Genomic DNA, 22,407 nt, shown 5'->3' with positions numbered 1-22,407 from the left:
CTCACAGTGAAACGATGAATACAACAGGTGTAGGTAGACCTTACCGTGAAATGCTGAATACAACAGGTGTAGGTAGACCTCACAGTGAACTGCTGAATACAACAGGTGTAGGTAGACCTCACAGTGAACTGCTGAATACAACAGGTGTAGTAGACCTCACAGTGAAATGCTGAATACAACAGGTGTAGTAGACCTCACAGTGAAATGCTGAATACAACAGGTGTAGTAGACCTCACCGTGAAATGCTGAATACAACAGGTATAGTAGACCTTACAGTGAAATGCTGAATACAACAGGTATAGTAGACCTCACAGTGAAATGCTTACTTACGAACCCCTAACCTACGATGCAGTTTAAAAAAAATACGGATAAGAATAAGAAATAAAAGTAACCAGTAATTAAAGAGCAGCAGTAAAATAACAATAGCGAGGCTATATACAGGGGGTACCGGTACAGAGTCAATGTGGAGGCTATATACAGGGGGTACCAGTTACAGAGTCAATGTGGAGGCTATAAACAGGGGGTACCGTTACAGAGTCAATGTGGAGACTATATACAGGGGGTACCGGTACAGAGTCAATGTGGAGGCTATAAACAGGGGGTACCGGTACAGAGTCAATGTGGAGGCTATAAACAGGGGGTACCGGTACAGAGTCAATGTGGAGGCTATATACAGGGGGTACTGGTACAGAGTCAATGTGGAGGCTATATACAGGGGGTACTGGTACAGAGTCAATGTGGAGGCTATATACAGGGGGGTACCGGTACAGAGTCAATGTGGAGACTATATACAGGGGGTACCGGTACAGAGTCAATGTGGAGGCTATAAACAGGGGGTACCGGTACAGAGTCAATGTGGAGGCTATATACAGGGGGTACTGGTACAGAGTCAATGTGGAGGCTATATACAGGGGGGGTACCGTTACAGAGTCAATGTGGAGGCTATATACAGGGTGTACGGTACAGAGTCAATGTGGAGGCTATATACAGGGGGTACCGTTACAGAGTCAATGTGGAGGCTATATACAGGGGGTACCGGTACAGAGTCAATGTGGAGGCTATATACAGGGGGTACCGTTACAGAGTCAATGTGGAGGCTATATACAGGGTGTTACGGTACAGAGTCAATGTGGAGGCTATATACAGGGGGTACCGTTACAGAGTCAATGTGGAGGCTATATACAGGGGGTACCGGTACAGAGTCAATGTGGAGGCTATATACAGGGGGTACCAGTACAGAGTCAATGTGGAGGCTATATACAGGGGGTACCGTTACAGAGTCAATGTGGAGGCTATATACAGGGGTACCGGTACAGAGTCAATGTGGAGGCTATATACAGGGGGTACCGGTACAGAGTCAATGTGGAGGCTATATACAGGGGGTACCAGTACAGAGTCAATGTGGAGGCTATATACAGGGGGTACCGGTACAGAGTCAATGTGGAGGCTATATACAGGGGGTACCGGTACAGAGTCAATGTGGAGGCTATATACAGGGGGTACCGGTACAGAGTCAATGTGGAGGCTATATACAGGGGTACCGGTACAGAGTCAATGTGGAGGCTATATACAGGGGGTACCGGTACAGAGTCAATGTGGAGGCTATATACAGGGGTACCGGTACAGAGTCAATGTGGAGGCTATATACAGGGGTACCAGTACAGAGTCAATGTGGAGGCTATATACAGGGGGTACCGGTACAGAGTCAATGTGGAGGCTATATACAGGGGGTACCGGTACAGAGTCAATGTGGAGGCTATATACAGGGGGTACCGGTACAGAGTCAATGTGGAGGCTATATACAGGGTAGTACGGTACAGAGTCAATGTGGAGGCTATATACAGGGGGTACCAGTACAGAGTCAATGTGGAGGCTATATACAGGGTATTACGGTACAGAGTCAATGTGGAGGCTATATACAGGGGGTACCGTACAGAGTCAATGTGGAGGCTATATACAGGGGTACCGGTACAGAGTCAATGTGGAGGCTATATACAGGGGGTACCAGTACAGAGTCAATGTGGAGGCTATATACAGGTATTACGGTACAGAGTCAATGTGGAGGCTATATACAGGGGGTACCGGTACAGAGTCAAAGTGGAGGCTATATACAGGGTACCGGTACAGAGTCAATGTGGAGGCTATATACAGGGGGTACCGGTACAGAGTCAATGTGGAGGCTATATACAGGGGGTACCGGTACAGAGTCAATGTGGAGGCTATATACAGGGGGTACCAGTACAGAGTCAATGTGGAGGCTATATACAGGGTATTACGGTACAGAGTCAATGTGGAGGCTATATACAGGGGGTACCGGTACAGAGTCAATGTGGAGGCTATATACAGGGGGTACCGGTACAGAGTCAATGTGGAGGCTATATACAGGGGGTACCAGTACAGAGTCAATGTGGAGGCTATATACAGGGGGTACCGGTACAGAGTCAATGTGGAGGCTATATACAGGGGGTACCGGTACAGAGTCAATGTGGAGGCTATATACAGGGAGTACCGGTACAGAGTCAATGTGGAGGCTATATACAGGGGTACCAGTACAGAGTCAATATGGAGGCTATATACAGGGGGTACCGGTACAGAGTCAATGTGGAGGCTATATACAGGGGGTACCGGTACAGAGTCAATGTGGAGGCTATATACAGGGAGTACCGGTACAGAGTCAATGTGGAGGCTATATACAGGGGGTACCAGTACAGAGTCAATGTGGAGGCTATATACAGGGGGTACGGTACAGAGTCAATGTGGAGGCTATATACAGGGGGTACCGGTACAGAGTCAATGTGGAGGCTATATACAGGGAGTACCGGTACAGAGTCAATGTGGAGGCTATATACAGGGGGTACCAGTACAGAGTCAATGTGGAGGCTATATACAGGGTATTACGGTACAGAGTCAATGTGGAGGCTATATACAGGGGGTACCGGTACAGAGTCAATGTGGAGGCTATATACAGGGGGTACCGGTACAGAGTCAATGTGGAGGCTATATACAGGGGGTACAGAGTCAATGTGGAGGCTATATACAGGGTATTACGGTACAGAGTCAATGTGGAGGCTATATACAGGGGGTACCGGTACAGAGTCAATGTGGAGGCTATATACAGGGGGTACCAGTACAGAGTCAATGTGGAGGCTATATACAGGGGGTACGGTACAGAGTCAATGTGGAGGCTATATACAGGGGGTACCGGTACAGAGTCAATGTGGAGGCTATATACAGGGGGTACCAGTACAGAGTCAATGTGGAGGCTATATACAGGGTATTACGGTACAGAGTCAATGTGGAGGCTATATACAGGGGGTACCGGTACAGAGTCAATGTGGAGGCTATATACAGGGGGTACCGGTACAGAGTCAATGTGGAGGCTATATACAGGGGGTACGGTACAGAGTCAATGTGGAGGCTATATACAGGGGGTACCGGTACAGAGTCAGTGTGGAGGCTATATACAGGGGGTACCGGTACAGAGTCAATGTGGAGGCTATATACAGGGGGTACCGGTACAGAGTCAATGTGGAGGCTATATACAGGGGGTACCGGTACAGAGTCAATGTGGAGGCTATATACAGGGGGTACCGGTACAGAGTCAATGTGGAGGCTATATACAGAGGGTACCGGTACAGAGTCAATGTGGAGGTTATATACAGAGGGTACCGGTACAGAGTCAATGTGGAGACTATATACAGGGGGTACCGGTACAGAGTCAATGTGGAGGCTATATACAGGGGATACCGGTACAGAGTCAATGTGGAGGCTATATACAGGGGGTACCGGTACAGAGTCAATGTGGAGACTATATACAGGGGGTACCGGTACAGAGTCAATGTGGAGGCTATATACAGGGGTACCGGTACAGAGTCAATGTGGAGGCTATATACAGGGGTACCGGTACAGAGTCAATGTGGAGGCTATATACAGGGGGTACCGGTACAGAGTCAATGTGGAGGCTATATACAGAGGGTACCGGTACAGAGTCAATGTGGAGGCTATATACAGAGGGTACCGGTACAGAGTCAATGTGGAGGCTATATACAGGGGGTACCGGTACAGAGTCAATGTGGAGGCTATATACAGGGGGTACCGGTACAGAGTCAATGTGGAGGCTATATACAGGGGGTACCAGTACAGAGTCAATGTGGAGGCTATATACAGGGTATTACGGTACAGAGTCAATGTGGAGGCTATATACAGGGGTACCGGTACAGAGTCAATGTGGAGGCTATATACAGGGGGTACCGGTACAGAGTCAATGTGGAGGCTATATACAGGGGTACCGGTACAGAGTCAATGTGGAGGCTATATACAGGGGGTACCAGTACAGAGTCAATGTGGAGACTATATACAGGGGGTACCGGTACAGAGTCAATGTGGAGGCTATATACAGGGTATTACGGTACAGAGTCAATGTGGAGGCTATATACAGGGGGTACCGGTACAGAGTCAATGTGGAGGCTATATACAGGGGGTACCGGTACAGAGTCAATGTGGAGGCTATATACAGGGGGTACCGGTACAGAGTCAATGTGGAGGCTATATACAGGGGGTACCAGTACAGAGTCAATGTGGAGACTATATACAGGGGGTACCGGTACCGAGTCAATGTGGAGGCTATATACAGGGGGTACCGGTACAGAGTCAATGTGGAGGCTATATACAGGGGGTACCAGTACAGAGTCAATGTGGAGGCTATATACAGGGTATTACGGTACAGAGTCAATGTGGAGGCTATATACAGGGGGTACCGGTACAGAGTCAATGTGGAGGCTATATACAGGGGGTACCGGTACAGAGTCAATGTGGAGACCATATACAGGGTATTACGGTACAGAGTCAATGTGGAAGCTATATACAGGGGGTACCGGTACAGAGTCAATGTGGAGGCTATATACAGGGGGTACGGGTACAGAGTCAATGTGGAGGCTATATACAGGGGGTACCGGTACAGAGTCAGTGTGGAGGCTATATACAGGGGGTACCGGTACAGAGTCAATGTGGAGGCTATATACAGGGGGTACCGGTACAGAGTCAATGTGGAGGCTATATACAGGGGGTACCGGTACAGAGTCAATGTGGAGGCTATATACAGGGGGTACCGGTACAGAGTCAATGTGGAGGCTATATACAGAGGGTACCGGTACAGAGTCAATGTGGAGGCTATATACAGAGGGTACCGGTACAGAGTCAATGTGGAGACTATATACAGGGGGTACCGGTACAGAGTCAATGTGGAGGCTATATACAGGGGGTACCGGTACAGAGTCAATGTGGAGGCTATATACAGGGGGTACCGGTACAGAGTCAATGTGGAGGCTATATACAGGGGGTACCGGTACAGAGTCAATGTGGAGGCTATATACAGAGGGTACCGGTACAGAGTCAATGTGGAGGCTATATACAGGGTGTTACGGTACAGAGTCAATGTGGAGGCTATATACAGGGTGTTACGGTACAGAGTCAATGTGGAGGCTATATACAGGGTATTACGGTACAGAGTCAATGTGGAGGCTATATACAGGGGGTACCAGTACAGAGTCAATGTGGAGGCTATATACAGGGGGTACCGGTACAGAGTCAATGTGGAGGCTATATACAGAGGGTACATGTACAGAGTCAATGTGGAGGCTATATACAGGGGGTACCAGTACAGAGTCAATATGGAGGCTATATACAGGGGGTACCAGTACAGAGTCAGTGTGGAGGCTATATACAGGGGGTACCGGTACAGAGTCAGTGTGGAGGCTATATACAGGGAGTATCGGTACAAAGTCAATGTGGAGGCTATATACAGGGGATACCGGTACAGAGTCAATGTGGAGGCTATATACAGGGGGTACCGGTACAGAGTCAATGTGGAGGCTATATACAGGGGGTACCGGTACAGAGTCAATGTGGAGGCTATATACAGGGGGTACCGGTACAGAGTCAATGTGGAGGCTATATACAGGGTGTTACGGTACAGAGTCAATGTGGAGGCTATATACAGGGGGTACCAGTACAGAGTCAGTGTGGAGGCTATATACAGGGGGTACTGGTACAGAGTCAATGTGGAGGCTATATACAGGGGATACCGGTACAGAGTCAATGTGGAGGCTATATACAGGGGCTACCGGTACAGAGTCAATGTGGAGGCTATATACAGGGGGTACCGGTACAGAGTCAATGTGGAGACTATATACAGGGGGTACCGGTACAGAGTCAATGTGGAGGCTATATACAGGGGGTACCGGTACAGAGTCAATGTGGAGACTATATACAGGGGTACCGGTACAGAGTCAATGTGGAGGCTATATACATGGGGTACCGGTACAGAGTCAATGTGGAGGCTATATACAGAGGGTACCGGTACAGAGTCAATGTGGAGGCTATATACAGAGGGTACCGGTACAGAGTCAATGTGGAGGCTATATACAGGGGGTACCGGTATAGAGTCAATGTGGAGACTATATACAGGGGGTACCGGTACAGAGTCAATGTGGAGGCTATATACAGGGGGTACCAGTACAGAGTCAATGTGGAGGCTATATACAGGGGGTTCCGATACAGAGTCAATGTGGAGGATATATACAGGGGGTACAGGAACGAAGTCAATGTGGAGGCTATATACAGGGGGTACCGGTACAGAGTCAATGTGGAGGCTATATACAGGGGGTACCGGTACAGAGTCAATGTGGAGGCTATATACAGGGGGTACCGGTACAGAGTCAATGTGGAGACTATATACAGGGGGTACCGGTACAGAGTCAATGTGGAGGCTATATACAGGGGGTACCGGTACAGAGTCAATGTGGAGACTATATACAGGGGGTAACGGTACAGAGTCAATGTGGAGGCTATATACAGAGGGTACCGGTACAGAGTCAATGTGGAGGCTATATACAGGGGGTACCGGTACAGAGTCAATGTGGAGACTATATACAGAGGGTACCGGTACAGAGTCAATGTGGAGGCTATATACAGAGGGTACCGGTACAGAGTCAATGTGGAGGCTATATACAGGGGGTACCGGTATAGAGTCAATGTGGAGACTATATACAGGGGGTACCGGTACAGAGTCAATGTGGAGGCTATATACAGGGGGTACCAGTACAGAGTCAATGTGGAGGCTATATACAGGGGGTTCCGATACAGAGTCAATGTGGAGGCTATATACAGGGGGTACAGGAACAAAGTCAATGTGGAGGCTATATACAGGGGGTACCGGTACAGAGTCAATGTGGAGGCTATATACAGGGGGTACCGGTACAGAGTCAATGTGGAGACTATATACAGGGGGTTCCGATACAGAGTCAGTGTGGAGGCTATATACAGGGGGTACAGGAACAAAGTCAATGTGGAGGCTATATACAGGGGGTACCGGTACAGAGTCAATGTGGAGGCTATATACAGGGGGTACCGGTACAGAGTCAATGTGGAGGCTATATACAGGGGGTACCGGTACAGAGTCAATGTGGAGACTATATACAGGGGGTACCGGTACAGAGTCAATGTGGAGGCTATATACAGGGGGTACCGGTACAGAGTCAATGTGGAGACTATATACAGGGGGTAACGGTACAGAGTCAATGTGGAGACTATATACAGGGGGTAACGGTACAGAGTCAATGTGGAGGCTATATACAGGGGGTACCGGTACAGAGTCAATGTGGAGGCTATATACAGGGGGTACCGGTACAGAGTCAATGTGGAGACTATATACAGGGGGTACCGGTACAGAGTCAATGTGGAGGCTATATACAGGGGGTACCGGTACAGAGTCAATGTGGAGGCTATATACAGGGGGTACCGGTACAGAGTCAATGTGGAGACTATATACAGGGGGTAACGGTACAGAGTCAATGTGGAGGTTATATACAGGGGGTACCGGTACAGAGTCAATGTGGAGGCTATATACAGGGGGTACCGGTACAGAGTCAATGTGGAGACTATATACAGGGGGTACTGGTACAGAGTCAATGTGGAGGCTATATACAGGGGGTACCGGTACAGAGTCAATGTGGAGACTATATACAGGGGTAACGGTACAGAGTCGATGTGGAGGCTATATACAGGGGTACCGGTACAGAGTCAATGTGGAGGCTATATACAGGGGGTACCGGTACAGAGTCAATGTGGAGGCTATATACAGGGGGTACCGGTACAGAGTCAATGTGGAGGCTATATACAGGGGGTACCGGTACAGAGTCAATGTGGAGACTATATACAGGGGGTACTGGTACAGAGTCAATGTGGAGGCTATATACAGGGGGTACCGGTACAGAGTCAATGTGGAGACTATATACAGGGGGTAACGGTACAGAGTCGATGTGGAGGCTATATACAGGGGGTACCGGTACAGAGTCAATGTGGAGGCTATATACAGGGGGTACCGGTACAGAGTCAATGTGGAGGCTATATACAGGGGGTACCGGTACAGAGTCAATGTGGAGGCTATATACAGGGGTTTACCGGTACAGAGTCAATGTGGAGACTATATACAGGGGGGTACCGGTACAGAGTCAATGTGGAGGCTATATACAGGGTGTTACGGTACAGAGTCAATGTGGAGGCTATATACAGGGGGTACAGGAACAAAGTCAATGTGGAGGCTATATACAGGGGGTACCGGTACAGAGTCAATGTGGAGGCTATATACAGGGGGTACCGGTACAGAGTCAATGTGGAGGCTATATACAGGGGGTACCGGTACAGAGTCAATGTGGAGACTATATACAGGGGGTACCGGTACAGAGTCAATGTGGAGGCTATATACAGGGGTTTACCGGTACAGAGTCAATGTGGAGACTATATACAGGGGGGTACCGGTACAGAGTCAATGTGGAGGCTATATACAGGGTGTTACGGTACAGAGTCAATGTGGAGGCTATATACAGGGGGTACCAGTACAGAGTCAGTGTGGAGGCTATATACAGGGGGTACTGGTACAGAGTCAATGTGGAGGCTATATACAGGGGATACCGGTACAGAGTCAATGTGGAGGCTATATACAGGGGATACCGGTACAGAGTCACTGTGGAGGCTATATACAGGGGGTTCCGATACAGAGTCAATGTGGAGGCTATATACAGGGGGTACAGGAACAAAGTCAATGTGGAGGCTATATACAGGGGGTACCGGTACAGAGTCAATGTGGAGGCTATATACAGGGGGTACCGGTACAGAGTCAATGTGGAGGCTATATACAGGGGGTACCGGTACAGAGTCAATGTGGAGACTATATACAGGGGGTACCGGTACAGAGTCAATGTGGAGGCTATATACAGGGGGTACCGGTACAGAGTCAATGTGGAGACTATATACAGGGGGTAACGGTACAGAGTCAATGTGGAGGCTATATACAGGGGGTACCGGTACAGAGTCAATGTGGAGGCTATATACAGGGGGTACCGGTACAGAGTCAATGTGGAGACTATATACAGGGGGTACCGGTACAGAGTCAATGTGGAGGCTATATACAGGGGGTACCGGTACAGAGTCAATGTGGAGACTATATACAGGGGGTAACGGTACAGAGTCGATGTGGAGGCTATATACAGGGGGTACCGGTACAGAGTCAATGTGGAGGCTATATACAGGGAGTACCGGTACAGAGTCAATGTGGAGGCTATATACAGGGGGGTACCGGTACAGAGTCCATGTGGAGACTATATACAGGGGGGTACCGGTACAGAGTCAATGTGGAGGCTATATACAGGGGGTACCGGTACAGAGTCAATGTGGAGGCTATATACAGGGGGGTACCAGTACAGAGTCAATGTGTGCCGGGGCACCGGTTAGTTGAGGTAATATGTACATGTAGGTTACTATATTACTATATAAGTGACTATGTATAGATAATAACAGAGAGTAGCAGTAGGTGTAAAAGAGGCGGAGGGATGCGGGGGAGGGGGCAATGCAAATTGTCTGGGTAGCCATTTGATTAGATGTTCTGGAGTCTTATGGCTTGGGGGTAGAAGCTGTTTAGAATCCTCTTGACCATCTTAAGGAGCCTCTTGGTCCTAGACTACTGCTTGCCATGCGGTAGCGGAGAGAACAGTCTACGACTGGGGTGGCTGGAGTCTGACCATTTTTAGGGCCTTCCTCTGACACCGCCTGGGATAGAGGTCCCGGATGAAAATAAAAATTTGATTTGATTTGGGATGGCAGGAAGCTTGGCCCCAGTGATGTACCAGGGCCATATGCACTACCCTCTGTAGTGCCTTGCGGTCGGAGGACGAGCAGTTGCCATACAAGGCAGTGATGCAACCAGTCAGGATGCTCTCGATGGTGCAGCTGTAGAACATTGAGGATCTGAGGACCCATGTCAAATCTTTTCAGTCTCCTGAGGGGGAATATGTTTTTGTTGTGCCCTCTTCACGACTGTCTTGGTGTGCTTGGACCATGTTAGTTTGTTGGTGATGTGGACACCAAGGAACTTGGAGCTCTCAACCTGCTCCACTACAGCCCCGTTGATGAGAATGGGGGCGTGGTCGGTCCTCTTTTTCCTGTAGTCCACAATCCTTTGTTTTGATCACGTTGAGGGAGATGTTATTGTCTTGGCACCACACGACCAGGTCTCTGACCTCCTCCCTATAGGCATCATTGTCGGTGATCAGGTCTACCACTGTACCCCCCAATGGCGCGCCCTCCAATTTCACTGGAAGTTGTCGACAGGTGTTCTGCTGGCTCTAAGAAGTTTAGAACACGGTTATCTTCCTCAGGAAGAACCATTGTTTAACAGAACACGGTTCTTTTTCTCAGGAAGCACAGTGGATCTGGGTCGATTCCGGCTTAGAGTCGGGGCACTCGGCTGAGAGTCAGACTCGGTCGACGTCATGTGGTCTGAGTCTGGGCCGCCTTTGGCAGTATTACTTATGGCTAGGATGTGGGGATTGAGCTTGGGCAGATTCCGGTGAGAGTTATCTGGCCCAAATATATTACTTGGGGCTCAGGACGATTCCGGTGAGAGTTATCTGGCCCAAATATATTACTTGGGGCTCAGGACGATTCCGGTGAGAGTTATCTGGCCCAAATATATTACTTGGGGCTCAGGACGATTCCGGCGAGAGTTATCTGGCCCAAATATATTACTTGGGGCTCAGGACGATTCCGGTGAGAGTTATCTGGCCCAAATATATTACTTGGGGCTCAGGACGATTCCAGTGAGAGTTATCTGGCCCAAATATATTACTTGGGGCTCAGGACGATTCCAGTGAGAGTTATCTGGCCCAAATATATTACTTGGGGCTTAGGACGATTCCAGTGAGAGTTATCTGGCCCAAATATATTACTTGGGGCTCGGGCCTATTGGGGCTACTCTCTGGCAGATGATTACATGGGCTACTTTAAAAATTTACATTTCATTATTTATTTATTTTGCCATTTTTTCTTCATTGTTTCTGTGAACAAAAAATACAATTAACATTTAAATGAAATTCTTTAAGAGTCCTGTGTAGTATTTTAGTATTTTGTGCAAGACAGTTGATACGCATTAAAAACTTTGTGGATGGAGCCTCCAGAGTGGTGTAGCGGTCTAAGACACTGCATCACAACGCAAACTGCGTTGCTACAGATGCTGGTTCGAAACCCGTGCCGGCCGCGACCGGGAGACCTATGAGATGATGAACAATTGGCCCAGGGTCATCCGAATTAGGGGAGGGATTGGCTGTCCGGGTTGTCATCGTGCTGTAGTGACTCCTGTTGCGGGCCAGGCGCATGCACTCTCACATGGTATAATTTGTATGTATAAAATGTGTAATATTTAAAATGACTAAATCGGGTAATTTTGTATACATTTATTTAAATTTGTATCGGGCCGCTTCTGGGGGGATTCTGGTAAGTCATTCATTTTGATTCTGGGCCGATTTGTTTAACAGAACACGGTTATCTTCCTCATGAAGAACCTTTAACAGAACACGGTTATCTTCCTCGGTGTAAAAAGTGTTGAATTTCATGTTGTATAACTATTACAAAACATTTTTATAGTTCCCAAGCCTGATATTAGTGTACATTCCTTTTGTTGCTGTAAGTGCCTTTTTTAATGTTGCACACTTCCTTCTCCTTCTGCATTCCCTCTCATAAACATCCTGCCCCCCCTTCCTTCTCCTTCTGCATTCCCTCTCATAAATATCCTGCCCCCCCCTTCCTTCTCCTTCTGCATTCCCTCTCATAAACATCCTGCCCCCCCAATTCCTTCTCCTTCTGCATTCCCTCTCATAAACATCCTGCCCCCCTTCCTTCTCCTTCTGCATTCCCTCTCATAAACATCATGCCCCCCTTCCTTCTCCTTCTGCATTCCCTCTCATAAACATCTTGCCCCGCCCCTTCCTTCTCCTTCTGCATTCCCTCTCATAAACATCCTGCCCCTCCCCCCTTCCTTCTCCTTCTGCATTCCCTCTCATAAACATCCTGCCCCCCAATTCCTTCTCCTTCTGCATTCCCTCTCATAAACATCCTGTCCCCCCCTTCCTTCTCCTTCTGCATTCCCTCTCATAAACATCCTGCCCCCAATTCCTTTTCCTTCTGCATTCCCTCTCATAAACATCCTGGCCCCCCCCCTTCCTTCTCCTTCTGCATTCCCTCTCATAAACATCCTGCTTCCCCCTTCCTTCTCCTTCTGCATTCCCTCTCATAAACATCCTGCCCCCCCTTCCTTCTCCTTCTGCATTCCCTCTCATAAAAATCCTGTCCCCCTTCCTTCTCCTTCTGCATTCCCTCTCATAAACATCCTGCCCCCCTTCCTTCTCCTTCTGCATTCCCTCATAAACATCCTGCCCCCCTTCCTTCTCCTTTTGCATTCCCTCTCATAAACATCCTGCCCCCCTTCCTTCTCCTTCTGCATTCCCTCTCATAAACATCCTGCTCCCCCTTTCTTCTCCTTCTGCATTCCCTCTCATAAACATCCTGCCCCCCTTCCTTCTCCTTCTGCATTCCCTCTCATAAACATCCTGCCCCCCTTCCTTCTCCTTCTGCATTCCCTCTCATAAACATCCTGTCCCCCTTCCTTCTCCTTCTGCATTCCCTCTCATAAACATCCTGCCCCCTCCCCTTCCTTCTCCTTCTGCATTCCCTCTCATAAACATCCTGCCCCCCCTTCCTTCTCCTTCTGCATTCCCTCTCATAAACATCCTGCCCCCCTTCCTTCTCCTTCTGCATTCCCTCTCATAAACATCTTGCCCCTCCCCTTCCTTCTCCTTCTGCATTCCCTCTCATAAACATCCTGCCCCCCTTCCTTCTCCTTCTGCATTCCCTCTCATAAACATCCTGCCCCCCTTCCTTCTCCTTCTGCATTCCCTCTCATAAACATCCTGCCCCCCAATTCCTTTTCCTTCTGCATTCCCTCTCATAAACATCCTGTCCCCCCTTCCTTCTCCTTCTGCATTCCCTCTCATAAACATCCTGCCCCCCTTCCTTCTCCTTCTGCATTCCCTCTCATAAACATCCTGCCCCCCTTCCTTCTTCTTCTGCATTCCCTCATAAACATCCTGCCCCCCTTCCTTCTCCTTCTACATTCCCTCTCATAAACATCCTGCCCCCCTTCCTTCTCCTTCTGCATTCCCTCTCATAAACATCCTGTACCCCCTTCCTTTTCCTTCTGCATTCCCTCATAAACATCCTGCCCCCCCTTCCTTCTCCTTTTGCATTCCCTCATAAACATCCTGTCCCCCCCTTCCTTCGCCTTCTGCATTCCCTCTCATAAACATCCTGCCTCCCCCTTCCTTCTCCTTCTGCATTCCCTCTCCTAAACATCCTGCTCCCCCTTTTCTTCTCCATCTGCATTCCCTCTCATAAACATCCTGCCCCCCCTTCCTTTTCCTTCTGCATTCCCTCTCATAAACATCCTGTCCTCCCCTTCCTTCTCCTTCTGCATTCCCTCTCATAAACATCCTGCCCCCTTCCTTCTCCTTCTGCATTCCCTCTCATAAACATCCTGCCCCCCTTCCTTCTCCTTCTGCATTCCCTCTCATAAACATCCTGCCCCCCTCCTTCTCCTTCTGCATTCCCTCTCATAAACATCCTGCCCCCCTTCCTTCTCCTTCTGCATTCCCTCTCATAAACATCCTGTCCCCCTTCCTTCTCCTTCTGCATTCCCTCTCATAAACATCCTGCTCCCCCTTTCTTCTCCTTCTGCATTCCCTCTCATAAACATCCTGCCCCCCTTCCTCCTCCTTCTGCATGCCCTCTCATAAACATCCTGTCCCCCCTTCCTTCTCCTTCTGCATTCCCTCTCATAAACATCCTGCCCCCTTCCTTCTCCTTCTGCATTCCCTCTCATAAACATCCTGCCCCCTTCCTTCTCCTTCTGCATTCCCTCTCATAAACATCCTGTCCCCCCTTCCTTCTCCTTCTGCATTCCCTCTCATAAACATCCTGCCCCCCCTTCCTTCTCCTTCTGCATTCCCTCTCATAAACATCCTGTCCCCCCTTCCTTCTCCTTCTGCATTCCCTCTCATAAACATCCTGCCCCCTCCCCTTCCTTCTCCTTCTGCATTCCCTCTCATAAACATCCTGCCCCCTTCCTTCTCCTTCTGCATTCCCTCTCATAAACATCCTGTCCCCCCTTCCTTCTCCTTCTGCATTCCCTCATAAACATCCTGCTCCCCTTCCTTCTCCTTCTGCATTCCCTCTCATAAACATCCTGCCCCCCTTCCTTCTCCTTCTGCATTCCCTCTCATAAACATCCTGCCCCCTTCCTTCTCCTTCTGCATTCCCTCTCATAAACATCCTGCCCCCCCTTCCTTCTCCTTCTGCATTCCCTCTCATAAACATCCTGCCCCCCCATCCTTCTCCTTCTGCATTCCCTCTCATAAACATCCTGCCCCCCTTCCTTCTCCTTCTGCATTCCCTCATAAACATCCTGCCCCCCTTCCTTCTCCTTCTACATTCCCTCTCATAAACATCCTGCCCCCCTTCCTTCTCCTTCTGCATTCCCTCTCATAAACATCCTGTCCCCCCTTCCTTCTCCTTCTGCATTCCCTCATAAACATCCTGCCCCCTTCCTTCTCCTTTTGCATTCCCTCATAAACATCCTGTCCCCCTTTCTTCTCCTTCTGCATTCCCTCTCATAAACATCCTGCCTCCCCCTTCCTTCTCCTTCTGCATTCCCTCTCCTAAACATCCTGCTCCCCCTTTCTTCTCCTTCTGCATTCCCTCTCATAAACATCCTGCCCCCCTTCCTTCTCCTTCTACATTCCCTCTCATAAACATCCTGCCCCCCTTCCTTCTCCTTCTGCATTCCCTCTCATAAACATCCTGTCCCCCCTTCCTTCTCCTTCTGCATTCCCTCATAAACATCCTGCCCCCTTCCTTCTCCTTTTGCATTCCCTCATAAACATCCTGTCCCCCCTTCCTTCTCCTTCTGCATTCCCTCTCATAAACATCCTGCCTCCCCCTTCCTTCTCCTTCTGCATTCCCTCTCCTAAACATCCTGCTCCCCCTTTCTTCTCCTTCTGCATTCCCTCTCCTAAACATCCTGCTCCCCCTTTCTTCTCCTTCTGCATTCCCTCTCATAAACATCCTGCCCCTCCCCTTCCCTCTCCTTCTGCATTCCCTCTCATAAACATCCTGCCCCCCTTCCTTCTCCTTCTGCATTCCCTCTCATAAACATCCTGTCCCCCCCTTCCTTCTCCTTCTGCATTCCCTCTCATAAACATCCTGCCCCCTCCCCTTCCTTCTCCTTCTGCATTCCCTCTCATAAACATCCTGCCCCCTTCCTTCTCCTTCTGCATTCCCTCTCTTAAACATCCTGTCTCCCCCTTCCTTCTCCTTCTGCATTCCCTCTCATAAACATCCTGCCCCCCTTCCTTCTCCTTCTGCATTCCCTCTCATAAACATCCTGCCCCCTTCCTTCTCCTTCTGCATTCCCTCTCTTAAACATCCTGTCTCCCCCTTCCTTCTCCTTCTGCATTCCCTCTCATAAACATCCTGCCCCCCTTCCTTCTCCTTCTGCATTCCCTCTCATAAACATCCTGCCCCCTTCCTTCTCCTTCTGCATTCCCTCTCATAAACATCATGCCCCCCTTCCTTCTCCTTCTGCATTCCCTCTCATAAACATCCTGTCCCCCCATCCTTCTCCTTCTGCATTCCCTCTCATAAACATCCTGCCCCGCCCCTTCCTTCTCCTTCTGCATTCCCTCTCATAAACATCCTGCCCCCCTTCCTTCTCCTTCTGCATTCCCTCTCATAAACATCCTGTCCCCCATCCTTCTCCTTCTGCATTCCCTCGCATAAACATCCTGCCCCCCTTCCTTCTCCTTCTGCATTCCTCTCATAAACATCCTGCCCCCCTTCCTTCTCCTTCTGCATTCCCTCTCTTAAACATCCTGTCTCCCCCTTCCTTCTCCTTCTGCATTCCCTCTCATAAACATCCTGCCCCCCCTTCCTTCTCCTTCTGCATTCCCTCTCATAAACATCCTGCCCCCTTCCTTCTCCTTCTGCATTCCCTCTCATAAACATCATGCCCCCCCTTCCTTCTCCTTCTGCATTCCCTCTCATAAACATCCTGTCCCCCCATCCTTCTCCTTCTGCATTCCCTCTCATAAACATCCTGCCCCCTTCCTTCTCCTTCTGCATTCCCTCTCATAAACATCCTGCCCCCTTCCTTCTCCTTCTGCATTCCCTCTCATAAACATCATGCCCCCCCTTCCTTCTCCTTCTGCATTCCCTCTCATAAACATCCTGTCCCCCCATCCTTCTCCTTCTGCATTCCCTCTCATAAACATCCTGCCCCGCCCCTTCCTTCTCCTTCTGCATTCCCTCTCATAAACATCCTGCCCCCTTCCTTCTCCTTCTGCATTCCCTCTCATAAACATCCTGTCCCCCCCCCATCCTTCTCCTTCTGCATTCCCTCTCATAAACATCCTGCCCCGCCCCTTCCTTCTCCTTCTGTATTCCCTCTCATAAACATCCCCTGCCCCCTTACCTCTACCCTGTCTACTCTATCCATGTGGAAGAGGAAGATTATGAAAATCCTAATCAATCCTATATGTTAAAATACTTAGAATGAGTGAATAGGGTCACTGACAGTGTTTGATAATGGTCTCCCATCATGATTTTGGGATATCTATACATTTCAGTAATTGATGTATTTTTATACGTTGACTGCTAGCTAGTTACAGTACTTTTATATGTTGACTGCTAGCTAGTTACTGTATTTTTATATGTTGACTGCTAGCTAGTTACTGTACTTTTATATGTTGATTGCAGCTAGTTACTGTACTTTTATACGTTGACTGCTAGCTAGTTACAGTACTTTTATATGTTGACTGCTAGCTAGTTACAGTACTTTTATATGTTGACTGCTAGCTAGTTACTGTATTTTTATAAGTTGACTGCTAGCTAGTTACTGTATTTTTATATGTTGACTGCTAGCTAGTTACTGTACTTTTATACGTTGACTGCTAGCTAGTTACAGTACTTTTATATGTTGACTGCTAGCTAGTTACTGTACTTTTATATGTTGACTGCTAGCTAGTTACTGTATTTTTATATGTTGACTGCTAGCTAGTTACTGTACTTTTATATGTTGACTGCTAGCTAGTTACTGTATTTTTATATGTTGACTGCTAGCTGTATTTTTATATGTTGACTGCTAGCTAGTTGACTGACTACTAGCTAGTTACTGTATGTTTATATGTTGATTGCAGCTAGTTACTGTATTTTTATATGTTGACTGCTAGCTAGTTACTGTATTTTTATATGTTGACTGCTAGCTGTACTTTTATATATTGACTGCTAGCTAGTTACTGTACTTTTATATGTTGACTGCTAGCTAGTTACTGTACTTTTATATGTTGACTGCTAGCTAGTTACTGTATTTTTATATGTTGACTGCTAGCTAGTTACTGTACTTTTATACATTGACTGCTAGCTAGTTACTGTACTTTTATATGTTGACTGCTGGCTAGTTACTGTACTTTTACATGTTGACTGCTAGCTAGTTACTGTATTTTTCTCTGTACATGGCGTCATTGAGCTAGCATGGCTATTAATGTCCCCTTTCATTGTTCATTTTGCAGAGCTGGCGTATAAAAGGAGTCGTTTCTGGAGTTGTTTCCTTTCACGATCAGAAAATAAAACCTAGTTAGACCAACCCAGATCCTCTGGTCATCTGTTCTCGGATCAAAACCAGAACACAGAGGCAATCTACACCGGTCACATCAGGAACACAGAGGCAATCTACACCGGTCACATCAGGAAGAACCTTTGTTTAACAAAACACTGTTATCTTTGTGTTCTGTTCAAATAGCATTTACTGATGTCAATGGGAGACCTGCTGGAATATCTGAGGTAAGCGTGCAGATCTCAAGTCAGAATATCGCTCCAGCGACATTTAGTTAGGAATTTGGGGCATTGGGAGAATGCATATGTACAGGAGCTGCTGGGAGATAACAGAGGCAGGATCATTTTCTCACCAGCTGCTAGTGAACAGAGCATAGACTTGTGAGTCCCTCCATTCCTCCGCGTGGAGCACGTAGACATCTTGGAGCCGGTTAAAGTAGAGCGACTCGTTGGGAATCCCACACACCAGCCGAGCCTTCAGGAACGACGTCCACATGTTCTGCAAGAACCGCTTAGAACCGCCTTCATCCACCTGTAGAATGACATCACCACCATAATCAACATTATCATCATCACCATAATTCTCACCACGATCACCATCATCCTTACCACCATCATCATTGCCACCATCATCATAACCAACATTACATAATCTTCCCCACCATCATCCTCATCACCATCATCATAACCAACATAATCCTCACCCTCATCATTATCACCATCATCTTCACCATCATCCTCACCATCATCCTCATCACCATCATCCTCACCACCATCATCAACACCATCATCCTCATCACCATCATCCTCACCACCATCATCATCCTCACCACCATCATCCTCATCACCATCATCCTCAACACCATCAACCTCACCACCATCAACCTCATCACCATCATCTTCACCTTCATTCTCACCACGACCACCATCATCATCCTCACCACCATCATCATCATCACCATCATCCTCACCACCATCATTTTCACCATCATCCTCACCACCATCATCCTCATCACCATCATCCTCACCACCATCATCTTCACCATCATCCTCACCACCATCATCTTCACCATCATCCTCATCACCATCATCACCACTATCATTTTTACCATCATCCTCACCACCATCATCCTCATCATCCTCATTATGCAGCTGCACAATGATGACATCATCAGAATAAACTTCCTTCATACACCTGCACAATGATGACATCAGAATAAACTTCCTTCATACACCTGCACAATGATGACATCAGAATAAACTTCCTTCATACACCTGCGCAATGATGACATCATCAGAATAAACTTCCTTCATACACCTGCACAATGATGACATCATCGGAACTAAAGACACTGAAAAAGAAACCAAGCCAAACAAAGGTCTTCATTGTCAATGCTTTTCCACAACTGTGACCCCTTTAATCGGACCAGTAACATACATGGAACCGAGATACAGTGCCTTGCGAATGTATTCGGCCCCCTTGAACTTTGCGACCTTTTGCCACATTTCAGGCTTCAAACATAAAGATATAAAACAGTATTTTTTTGTAAAGAATCAACAACAAGTGGGACACAATCATGAAGTGGAACGACATTTATTGGATATTTCAAACTTTTTTTAACAAATCAAAAACTGAAAAATTGGGTGTGCAAAATTATTCTTTCGCAAGGCACTGTAGACGTCTCACAGTGGAAGTTGAGTCTTTGAAGGCCGACTAGTGTCCATCTGCACAGACGGTTCCGTTCCTGGTTAATCCAAACAATAACATACTGTAGATAGAATGTTTAGTGGCCTTCAAGATTCACAGGTGGTATGGTTAGCCTACATTACAGTATATACAGTAGCGTGTCTTCTCCAACAAATAGCCCGGCTGCTAGAAGGGAGAGGCCTTGTACTGCAGTAGAATAAACAGACAAGGTGCTGTTACAGCTGTTCTCGGGAATGACTGGAATCTGTGGGATACGAGGGGAGTGTTGGTGCAGATAGATCCAGACAGAACTGTGGTTCAGAACTTGATGAAAAACACTTTTTAATCTATCCGGGAGTCAGATCAGTAAAAACACTTGTAATCTATCCTGGAATCAGATCAGTAAAATCACTTTTAATCTATCCTGGAGTCAGATCAGTAAAATCACTTTTAATCTATCCGGGAGTCAGATCAGTATAAACACTTTTAATCTATCCGGGAGTCAGATCAGTAAAAACACTTGTAATCTATCCTGGAATCAGATCAGTAAAATCACTTTTAATCTATCCTGGAATCAGATCAGTAAAATCACTTTTAATCTATCCTGGAGTCAGATCAGTTAGTGCTGTATAACCATCTCCTGTGGTAGATGTCATGCCCAACTATGCACGCGTTAAACCAGTATATTTGCATCACAACACTGAAGTGTAAGAGGTCTCCAAATGTTTTGAATGGACTGGATCATTATATAAATAACACGTGGGTCCTGTTTCAGTAACAGTGATATCAGACCTTCTTGTTGCGTGTCTGATAATCTACCATTTATATAGGAGTGGTCAAAACATGATAATAATGGTCCTCGGAGTATATCAAAAAAAGTTGGGTAAACCTCCACTGGTATGCCATCCAGCCCTGGAGTTTTCCCAGCCTTATAAAGGCTTTCATTGCATCCAGAAATTCCTTCTCTGTAATTTGTCTTTCTGTACAGATTTTTAGAAATCCATACAATTAGCTTCGGTTAGTGGAGATGGAGGAGACTGAAACGAGAATATATTCTTATTTCCTCTTTCAAAATATCACCCGGTGAATCATGTGAGACTCCATCATTTGGTGAATCATGTGAGACTCCATCATTTGGTGAATCATGTGAGACTCCATCATTTGGTGAATCATGTGAGACTCCATCATTTGGTGAATCATGTGAGACTCCGTCATTCGGTGAATCATGTGAGACTCCATCACCCGGTGAATCATGTGAGACTCCATCATTCGGTGAATCATGTGAGACTCCATCAATTGGTGAATCATGTGAGACTCCATCATTTGGTGAATCATGTGAGACTCCATCATTTGGTGAATCATGTGAGACTCCGTCATTCGGTGAATCATGTGAGACTCCATCATTTGGTGAATCATGTGAGACTCCATCACCCGGTGAATCATGTGAGACTCCATCATTTGGTGAATCATGTGAGACTCCATCACCCGGTGAATCATGTGAGACTCCATCATTTGGTGAATCATGTGAGACTCCATCATTTGGTGAATCATGTGAGACTCCATCATTCGGTGAATCATGTGAGACTCCATCATTCGGTGAATCATGTGAGACTCCATCATTTGGTGAATCATGTGAGACTCCATCATTTGGTGAATCATGTGAGACTCCATCACCCGGTGAATCATGTGAGACTCCATCATTTGGCGAATCATGTGAGACTCCATCATTTGGTGAATCATGTGAGACTCCATCATTCGGTGAATCATGTGAGACTCCATCATTCGGTGAATCATGTGAGACTCCATCACCCGGTGAATCATGTGAGACTCCATCATTTGGTGAATCATGTGAGACTCCATCATTCGGTGAATCATGTGAGACTCCATCATTTGGTGAATCATGTGAGACTCCATCATTCGGTGAATCATGTGAGACTCCATCATTCGGTGAATCATGTGAGACTCCATCATTCGGTGAATCATGTGAGACTCCATCATTCGGTGAATCATGTGAGACTCCATCATTTGGTGAATCATGTGAGACTCCATCATTCGGTGAATCATGTGAGACTCCATCATTTGGTGAATCATGTGAGACTCCATCATTCGGTGAATCATGTGAGACTCCATCATTTGGTGAATCATGTGAGACTCCATCATTTGGTGAATCATGTGAGACTCCATCATTCGGTGAATCATGTGAGACTCCATCATTTGGTGAATCATGTGAGACTCCATCATTCGGTGAATCATGTGAGACTCCATCATTTGGTGAATCATGTGAGACTCCATCATTTGGCGAATCATGTGAGACTCCATCATTTGGTGAATCATGTGAGACTCCATCATTTGGTGAATCATGTGAGACTCCATCACCCGGTGAATCATGTGAGACTCCATCATTCGGTGAATCATGTGAGACTCCATCATTCGGTGAATCATGTGAGACTCCATCATTTGGTGAATCATGTGAGACTCCATCATTTGGTGAATCATGTGAGACTCCATCATTCGGTGAATCATGTGAGACTCCATCATTTGGTGAATCATGTGAGACTCCATCATTTGGTGAATCATGTGAGACTCCATCATTCGGTGAATCATGTGAGACTCCATCATTCGGTGAATCATGTGAGACTCCATCATTCGGTGAATCATGTGAGACTCCA

The 22,407-nt window shown here is 47.3% G+C and overlaps 1 protein-coding gene across 1 annotated transcript in view; it reads right to left on the bottom strand.

The window, feature by feature from the left end:
- Positions 1–22,407, bottom strand: part of sema7a (semaphorin 7A (JohnMiltonHagen blood group)) — a 99,200-nt gene that overhangs the window by 24,414 nt on the left and 52,379 nt on the right. The window contains exon 8 of the mRNA XM_065002836.1: positions 18,405–18,583. Within this exon, the coding sequence (XP_064858908.1) occupies positions 18,405–18,583 (179 nt within the window). The remainder of the gene's footprint in view (positions 1–18,404; positions 18,584–22,407) is intronic.

This window comes from Oncorhynchus nerka, linkage group LG17 (genome assembly GCF_034236695.1).
Source record: "Oncorhynchus nerka isolate Pitt River linkage group LG17, Oner_Uvic_2.0, whole genome shotgun sequence".
Lineage (NCBI taxonomy): Eukaryota > Metazoa > Chordata > Actinopteri > Salmoniformes > Salmonidae > Oncorhynchus > Oncorhynchus nerka.
Note: the sequence above shows the minus strand (reverse complement) of the source record. Positions and strands in the feature narration are given on the sequence as shown.